The sequence below is a fragment of the Sinocyclocheilus rhinocerous genome, unplaced genomic scaffold, assembly GCF_001515625.1.
Source record: "Sinocyclocheilus rhinocerous isolate Xijiao unplaced genomic scaffold, SAMN03320098_v1.1 scaffold1285, whole genome shotgun sequence".
Lineage (NCBI taxonomy): Eukaryota > Metazoa > Chordata > Actinopteri > Cypriniformes > Cyprinidae > Sinocyclocheilus > Sinocyclocheilus rhinocerous.
The window spans coordinates 419977-429768 of record NW_015645559.1 but is presented as its reverse complement, the minus strand read 5'-3'; the positions used below and the strand labels follow the sequence as shown (position 1 = coordinate 429768).

The 9792-nt window shown below is 38.5% G+C and overlaps 1 protein-coding gene across 2 annotated transcripts in view; it reads right to left on the bottom strand.

Moving 5' to 3' along the window:
- LOC107706660 (nucleolar protein 58-like) overlaps positions 1–2154 on the bottom strand; it is a 7809-nt gene extending 5655 nt beyond the window's left edge. Inside the window, exons 1-5 of one of the 2 annotated variants that reach the window (XM_016510445.1) lie at positions 1998–2154; positions 1368–1444; positions 922–974; positions 530–654; positions 49–185 (exon numbers count right to left, since the gene is read on the bottom strand). In XM_016510445.1, the coding sequence (XP_016365931.1) occupies positions 49–185; positions 530–654; positions 922–974; positions 1368–1444; positions 1998–2042 (437 nt within the window). In that variant the 5' untranslated portion in view covers positions 2043–2154. The remainder of the gene's footprint in view (positions 1–48; positions 186–529; positions 655–921; positions 975–1367; positions 1445–1997) is intronic. The other variant, XM_016510444.1, reaches the window with a different exon arrangement.
- Positions 2155–9792: the final 7638 nt, after the last annotated feature.

Sequence of the window (9792 nt, the reverse complement as noted above, 5' to 3'; positions counted from 1 at the left end):
AAAAAAAAAAAAGAGGAGATTTCTGTTGATTTTTAACTGTAAACTAACCTGTGGGCCAAACCGAGAGACATGGCACTGATCTCTCTGGCAGGAAGACCTGTGATAAGCCCCTCCATCTGGTTTCTGATGCCTCTCATGAGCTCAGCCACAGCAGGGCTGTGCACACAGCTCAGGTTCAGCTTCTCCTGCAGGGGGCGGAAAACGAGTTTCAGCTAAAGGGACTTCCAGTGAACAAACAGCAGAGAACTACAGTGACAGTCACACAAGCTTTGCATTACCAGCCCTGATGTTTAACCATAACTCTACCACAACCAAACGATACTTCCAGGAGTAAACACAAGCTCAGATGAGGTAGTGACAAAAAAGCCTCATGAATTTTCAGCAACATGACGCAAAGGTCATCATCATCACAGCTTGTAGTGTTTCATAGAGCAAATATCTTTAACAGGATTTCATATGGAATGCATATAGCAACCTGCACTGGTCTGTACTTATATTTCCCCCAACATTTAGAAAACCCACCATTTACCTTAATGACTCCTCCTAGTTTTGCATCAGTAATGGCCAGCTGTTCATGAGCCTCTTTGGCCACAACTTTCTTGAGAACTTTTTTCAGACTTTTCCCCAATTTCCCCTCCACCATCGCTGTGGCCGCTGATATCGACAGGCAAAAGAAAAGAATTTTGAATGAGTGTGCTTTTTAATATTCATGTTGTCTTACATTTTAATCTTATATTTAGAAACACATGAATTAAGTGAAATCTGTGGTCTCAGTGGTAGTGACGAATAACTGTTTAGTGACCTCATGCATGAGTCAGATATACAGATACATCATAGACACACAGCTGAAGGACAGTCAAATGGCTTTGCATCCATAAACAAAGCACTAAAGGTGCTGATGTTTCAGTTCAGCATAGTTACCTGCAAGAGCTTCTGTTGTATCCTGAAACTTCTCAAAGTGCTTCAGTTTTACACTGAAAAAAAAACATACATGGGGTGTTACAGATAATGCAGAAATGAGAATAAAAAGAAATGAAATATTCAGAGATTATGACACAGTGACGGATTACCAAGATTTTTTTAGTTTTCCCACACATTTTAACCAGGTAAATGCGGTGAGATTCCCAGTTGTTTTTGACTACCAAGTAAAGATTTCAAAAACATTTAAAATAACTTGTGTTCAAGACTTAATCACCTTTCTGGTCATGTAAACGAGCATTTTAAGGTTCTCTGATATTTCCAAGTTTCCCATGAAAGTGTGAAAGGTGAAGATGTGTATTTCTACCATAAACAAAATGGTTTATTATCATGGACATTACTTAGACGAAACACAGCACGAAAATTACATTCACAAAAGTACAACTCACACTTTGTTGGCTTTTTCAGGCGTTTCAAACTCCTTCCACAGGCTGTCCACCTGCTGGAGTTTCTGTTCATCCAAGACCTGCACAAAACAAAAAGCTGATGATTAAAATGTACTGACACAATCCATCTATCTGTCATTTTTGAGATGCCTAAACTCAATCCATAGAGTGCTCGACATGAGCGACCATGTGGACCCTTGCACCGGTAATCACATGTAAAGAGCTGCGTACTTATGTAAAACAGCATTTCTCGGCTCTATAAAATTTTGTGCAAGAACTAAATTACATTGTCCACGACTGATTAATTTAAAAATCATCCTAACGCGAAGAACAAACAGTGAAGAGCTCTCATAAGCAGCCCCAAAGACACAACGTGGCTGTGCTGCGGCGCAGGCCACAGGACACACGCTGGCCCAAAACTCACTGACCTCACTTCAAAATTACATAGTTACAAAAACACTCAGCACGCATATACACGAAAATACTTCAAATGTTTAACGCTAACTCGCGACTTTCTGAAAATTATTGGTCTGATAGCACTGCTAACTATGCTGGCTAGCTAATAGTAAACCCAAAATCTATGAATACTTCTGCAAAACATATCACTCTTAACGACATAACAAATATGCTTACCTTGAAAATGGCATAGCCAGCGGCAGTTTCAAATAACACTAACATTTTGATAATTTTTCTTGCTCTAAATAAAGTTCACTGCCGCGCTCCCCACATTGAAAGCCTTCCGCTACAATGAGTCGCTTTCCACGAGGTGCACATGGGGACAGTGTGCGCATGCGCAGTACTACCAAAGAAATGTGCGCATGTGCAATATCGTCTGAACTAGAGGAATCTCAAGTGGTTTTCGTTGTAATTTACAAGACCGCATTTTCACTTAAATAACCAACTCCTAACTGTTAATGTACAGCTTTTCCGCTCTGCGTGTTTATAATGTATATTCATTATTTTGGTTTAAAGTTGAATATCCACAGTCCAACTTAAAAATGGTTGTTTTCAAACACTGTTTGGGTACTATTTTAATCCTTAGTGAATCTTCCGTAAAAATATCGTAAACAGAGATAACATCTCTTGGATTTTGGCACAGTACATGCCTCCCCACGTTTTACCGAAGTATCCAACAATATCCTCATCGAAAGCGAATGGAACCAATCAGAAAGAACGTGGTGAGAAAAACAACACCGTTGGGTCAACGACTAGCGTCATAGGAAGTCCCGCCCCTTTTCCAATGACGCCAACGGCGCTGTGTTGTGAGTCTGCTGGTAGCAAAACCTCACATTACTGCACATTACAGTTCGTTATTTAAATCAAGCTTTCGTGATCTGAAGAAGGGCTGTACATTGCGGATTATCATGTCAGACACGGTGAGTTTAAACCTGTTTTATAGAATCGTACTTGTTTGTGAGAGGAAAGGAGAAAGACGGACTTGTAGAAAATGAAAATAAGAGGGCCCATCTTTTTTTTAGCCTGTCTGTGTTTTCATGGCTAACTGACTGTGTGGATGGGAAAGTCATGCTGCAGTGTTTTAAACCGTATATTGTCGTTGGTTCCGGAAATTTGTACACTAGTTCCGTTTACGGTGTTTATAAACTTGAAAAATATGCGAATTTCTTTTTCAAATCTTTCACTTAGCCTAGGTGCTAGTTGGCAGCTCTGGGCACTGAAAGCAAAGTTCATATTGGCTTGAGCTGATGGACCATGCTGCACATTCGAGTCACTATTTCTGCATTCATTTTAGATAATTTAACTAGGTAAAGTTGTTACATTTGTTCATGTTGGTCTATGTTTGGTCTTGTGGTCGCATTATCAGTCCGCGATTCTTTACCGTAGTAGGGCTGGTTGTATGTTTACAGTCAAAGAACCCAAACACAGCTCATTACAGTTTCTACCACTATAGACTGAAGATGTCAGTAAAATACTGAGCAAACAAACTGCATCAGGCTGAACAAATGAAAATCAGATCTATTTTATAATGTAATATAGCCAAGAAATGTTTTACTGAATCCACTTCCAGAATACAGTGGGGAAAATATTTATTTGATCCCCTGCTGATTTTGTAAGTTTGCCCACTTACAAAGAAATGAAGGGTCTGTAATTTTTAATGGTAGGTTTATTTTAATGTATAGAGACAGAATACCAACCAAAAAATCCAGAAAAAAAAAAAAAAAAAAATTATATAAAAGGTTAGAACTTGATTAGCATTTCAGTGAGTGAAATAAGTATTTGATCCCCAAGCAAAACATGACTCAGTACTTGATGCAGAAACCCTTGTTGGCAAGCTCAGAGGTAAGACGTTTTTTGTAGTTGGTGGTGACCAGTACCTGGTGAGGTTTGCACACATCTCAGGAGAGATTTTGATACACTCCTCTTTACGGATTCTCTCCTTATTCTTAATCCTTAAGGTTTCTTGGCTGTCGTTGTGCAACTCAAAGTTTCAGCTCCCTCCACAGATATTCTGTAGGATTGAGGTCTGGAGACTGGCTAGGCCACTCCATGACCTTAATGTGCTTCTTCTTGAGCCACTCCTTTGTTGCCTTGGCAGTATGTTTCGGGTCATTGTCATGCTGGAACACCCATCCATGACCCATCTTCAGTTGGTCACCAGGTTTGCACACATCTCAGGAGGGATTTTTATCCACTCCTCTTTACAGGCCCCTTTCTAAATCCTTAAGGTTTCTTGGCTGTCGTTTGGCAACTCGAAGTTTCAGCTCCCTCCACAGATTTTCTATAGGATTGAGGTCTGGAGACTGGCTAGGCCACTCCATGACCTTAATGTGCTTTTTCTTGAGCCACTCCTTTGTTGCCTTGGCGGTATGTTTCGGGTCATTTTCATGCTGGAACCCATCCATGACCCATCTTCAGTGTTCTGGCTGAGGGAAGGAGGTTCTCGTCCAAGATTTTACAGTACATGGCCCCGTCCATTTGCCCCTCAATGCGGTGAAGTCATCCTGTACCCTTAGCAGAAAAACAGCCCCAAAGCATAAGGTTTCTACCTCCGTGCTTGACTGTAGGGATGGTGTTCTTGGGGTCAAAGTCAGCATTTCTCTTCCTCCAAACACGGCGAGTAGAGTTAATGCCAAAGAGCTCAATTTTGGTCTCATCTGACCACAGCACTTTCTCCCAAGCCTTCTCTGAATCATTTAGATGTTCTTTGGCCAACTTTAAACGGGCCAGCCCAGTACATGTGCCTTCTTGAGCAGGGGGACCTTGCGGGCACTGCAGGACTTCAGTCCATTGCAGCGTAGTGGGTTACCAATGATTTGCTTGGTGACTGTGGTCCCAACTGCCTTAAGATCATTAACCAGCTCCTCCCGTGTAGTTCTGGCCTGATCCCTCACCTTTCTCATGATCATCCTTACCCCATGAGGCGAGATCTTGCACGGAGCTCCAGACCAAGGCCGATTGATGGTTGTTTTGTATTTCTTCCATTTCCGAATAATCGCACCAACAGTTGTCTCCTTCTCGCCAAGCTTCTTGCTGATGGTCTTGCAACCCATTCCATCCTTGTGCAGATCTACAATCTTGTCTCTGTCATCCTTTGACAGCTCTTTGGTCTTGCCCATGGTGGTGGGAGAGGTTTGAATGGAAGATACAGATTGTGTGGACAGGTGTCTTTTATACACCTAACGAGCTGACATTAGGAGTAACTTCTTAAAGTGACAGGACTAATATGTGTTCCACATGGGTACATAACCAATCTGTGGCAGCCAGAATTCTTGCTAGTTGGTAGGGGATCAAATACTTATTTCACTCACTGAAATGCAAATCAATCTCTAACCTATATATAATGCGTTTTTTCTGGATTTTTTGGTCGGTATTCTGTCTCTATCCGTTAAAATAAACCTACCATAAAAATTACAGACCCTTCATTTCTTTGCAAGTGGGCAAACTTACAAAATCAGCAGGGGATCAAATAAACATTTTCCCCACTGTAAGTATTACAGTCATTACCTTGCATGCATAGGAAACAAAACAACATGTCATACAGAATCTAATGGCTCTCGTTTTGTTTTACTAGGAGACCAAGCCCTCAAGTGATGGAGGTGAGAAGAAAGATGGAGAATATATTAAACTGAAAGTGATCGGTCAGGTAATTAGAGGTGTTTTATAGTTCACCATTGAAATTCAGGTTATCCGATCACAATTTGGTCATTCTGGCAAAATGTGTGATTTAATTCCCTTTTTCAGGACAACAGTGAAATTCACTTCAAAGTGAAGATGACGACACATTTAAAGAAGCTGAAGGAGTCCTACAGTCAGAGACAGGTGAGTCATCACTAGCACATATTTGCTCAGATTTAAATCAGACTGTACTTTTTTGTTTGGTGTGCAGCATTGTGTAAGTGCACGTTATAAATTTGAGAATATCAGTGCATGTGAGAGACTGTACTATATACTGAATATGGAGTAATATAATGCAATATGGATGAATAATACTTTATGGGTGAGGACTTGGAAAAGAGTGATAACGATGGTAATGTATGTTTTTCTCAAATTTATAGTATAGCCAACATTATTAATATTCACATAGATAATGCAGAAAACAAAACTACAAAATTTTAATCTTCCCTTTATAAAAAAAAAAAAAAAAAAACTAATTTTAAAATAATAAATATCAGTTACAGCATATGACAGTAAACAAGATATAAAATGCAATATGTCATATAATTTCTCTTTCCCCGCTTTTGTAATTTTAAAATCAGACCAAGACCAATTTAAGGATGGTATCTGAACAAAGTTATATATAAAATAATAATAATAAAAAACATTTAAAACAAAATTAGTAGTATATAAAAAGTGCTATATAACAAAATTTATTAACACTTCCCCTTAGGAAAAATAATATTATGTATGTACAAAAATATACAATAACATTTTGTCATATTAAATAAAATAAAAAATATATAATTAAATTAAATTATTTACAATTAAATAAAAAATCTGTGACCTTACACAGTAAAAATAAGCTTTTTGTCTCCCAACATGTCATGGTACGCACACAAAAAAGAACAGTAATATTAATATTAATCAAAATATGATGTATATATTTTTTGCTTATATAATTATTACGTTTGTGACTATATTGTGACTGTATGTGGTTGAAGATTCTAATTTGATCAAAGGAGGAAGAATTTGAGAACCAATGCTTTAATGCAATGTCTTTCTCTAAAGCAATTACTTTGAGGATCTCAGTGTTATTATGGGATTGATCCAGTTTGGCTGATGTCGTCACGTATGGATGCATGGAAAACTGTCTGGAACTACTTAACATTGGGATCATTCTAGTGTTAATTCTACATAACGGATTGAAATTCCTAGACTGCAGCTCTGCTGCATGTCCGTGTGGTGGGAGAGAGGACCTTACTGTGCTGTACAGAAAAACTGTTTAAGTGTCTGATTTAAGTGTCTGATATTAAAGCAGGAGGAAAAGAAAAGTGCATTTTGTGTGTGTGTGTGTGTGTGTGTTGAAATGGAGGGGTCTGGGAGTGAAACACGGGGTTGGAAAAACAGCAATGGGTGGATAAAGTGATGAGAAAGAGAATGAGAGAGAGATGAGACGAGATACAAAAGCAAGAGGGATGGAATGAGGTTCTTGGAAAGTAAGGGAACACTTATAAATAATGTTCATGTGGTGCTACATGAGCCATACAAATGCCTTAGGGATCTTTATAAAACAAGGTTGGTGTTTTCCCCTTTGAGATTAAGTGGTTTTTCAAAGTTCACCCTCAGATCAAAGAGTTTTCATGCATAATTGTTACCTTAGACTTAGACTTTTTGACTTTGTGTAGTCAAAAATTGTGTAAAACGTATCACACCAATGCATTGCATCCTATTAGTGTTCAAACATAATGCATAGAATTCACATGAATAATGTGTGTGCTGGTTGTGAGGCACAAAGTGTTGCTGTGGGGGCCTCCACTATAGCCGAACCCCAACGGGATGATCCAATTTCTGTGCCTGGGATACAGCACCTCCGAAACCCTAAACATTACCAGATGAGGCCTCGCAAAAAATGGAGGAGGGCTGGCGTGTGTTTATTCAGGGGGGAAGGGTGCAGATCACCTATGAGCTCACATTTTCATTAAGTTTAACTTGCATTAGAAGGATGTATATGTCTGTGTTGCATATGTACATTTTAAAAGGATCATATAACGAGGAACATTTTCTTGGTCTATTTGAGTAAAAGAGTTGTACTATGAAAGCATCATGTAACTTTTAGAGCTCCTCCCTAGTTCATAAAGACCATACATTCAGCTAATCTGCAAAAACGGCTCGTTCTGTATCTCTGGAAGTCAGACAGATGAGTATATTCATGTACAATTACATGCAATACCTATTTGGGGTTCAGAAACTTGGTCCAGAAGGTTACATAATAATGTTCCTAACACCAGAAAAACTAATAATTAAAGCAAATTGTGTGAAAGTGTACCAAACATAGTGCTAGAAGCTGCATTAGGAAATGGCTTATGGTTATTTTAACAAGGCCTCTGCTGTGATCATTTCATGTACATTCATTCAGCAGATGTTTGATCCAAAGTGACTTACAAATGACAAACAGTTTGTGTGGTACATTTTATAGTGAATTGTAAAACTGTCACAAGACATTATAGATTTTAAAATGAAATAAAAGCTTGTATATAAAAGGCAAAAAAAAATAAAAATAGCTAACGTTAATTGTAAAACCTGGCGCGAATTGTAAAAATTGGCGCGAAATGTCTCTCCCACAGTCGGGCGTTCGAGCGTTTTAGATACGAGACTGCCCACAACTTGTGTAAAGAGAGCTTATTTTGTGTATAGCTAATCTGCGTTTTACTTTCGGGAAAAACTCAGACAAAGTGATTCCAATCGTTCATGAACGATTTATCGTTAGTACGTGTTTGGCGCATGCGCACTAATATTACTATGGAGCAATACTCCACCTGACCTACAGAGAGCAGCACTGAGTTGTTGTATTATACTGTACGCAAAACAGAAAACGTGAAGGGTCACAGAGGATGAAAAATTATCTGGTGCAAAAAACATTGACCAACACTATAATTGGACCTCAGGGGACAAAATAAAAAGAGATATACTTATGAGCCCTTTAAAGGTGCAGATAACAGACCTGATACACAGAGAGAAAAAGAGCAGGAGAAAGTGTAGCAATATTGCTGGCACAAATACTCACTGATCTGTACTGTGGGAAACTGAACTGAACTTGGGGAAATATTATGTATCAAGAAGGAATGTTTCCCTGGGCAGCCCCACCGTCAACTTCCTTTTCATATTTCTATCAAGGAGAGAGCACAGAATAGACATCAGATACCTAAACCATCAAGGTGATCTGCTGAGACAGCTCTTTACACAGGTAAACAATGTTAACACCTTGAAAAACATAGGTTATAGCTTTGTTTGTGGCCTGAGTATCGATACAAATTCAGGTAATTGTATCTCAAGGGATTGAAAGACTGTTCCTATAAAGGGTGTGCAGTTACCTGGGAAAACATGTTTCTTTCAGGAGGTGGAAGGCACCTGGGACACACAATAGGTAACAGATTTCCACAAAAATTTACTCAAATGCTCATCACAGATGTAGGTGTTAACCCATAGGCTTGGCTGTGGGTGACCATAAATTGTCAAGGTGTGGCCATATTCAGAGGACCTGTGGGCTCTTTTGTTAACTGGTGTGCTATGTAAACAGAGCTTGGTTTAGCATCTTGTATAATATAAATCCAGACATGCTTCTTGTGTCGAATTGCACACTTTTGTTCAGAGAAAACCTGTGCAAATACATCCGAATTTGCCCTTAGATTGACTTTTGCACTGATACATGGGTGATTCTCAGGAGACTATTTGTGGCTTCACTGTTACTGTTGAACTTTCAATAAATCATTTTGTTTTTCACTTTGGGGCCAAAGTGTCATTGCCAGCCGTAGACACACAATAAAAGGTTATAACCACCCAAATATGTTGATTAGTGGTCAACAAATATTACTTTTTAAAAGTCGTGAAAAACAGCAACAAATGTGTTTTCTGCATTGCGATGTACATACAAGTAAAATGGATTATTAAAAAGCGAAACAACTTGAATTTAAGCTCAAACATTTTTTCAAATGAAACACATGCATGGATGAATCATTCTCAGTAAGCTCCGTAACATGCATTAAAAAAATTAATTTTCATTTCATGCCGACTTTAATGGACATTTCTTAAACTGTTATTCTGGGTCCTAAATTATGATTATAGTCTTTTAAAGTGTCAATATTTATCATTACTAGCTTTAAGCCCAACCCTAAAGTGCTGCATTATTTTAGCCTCATAACTCTAAGTTTCAAATTGATCATTTTAATAGATATCTGAGTAAATTATGATACTATCACTCAGTTTGGTGTGCCTTGTATGAAATCACACATTATAATTTTAATAACCCATAACA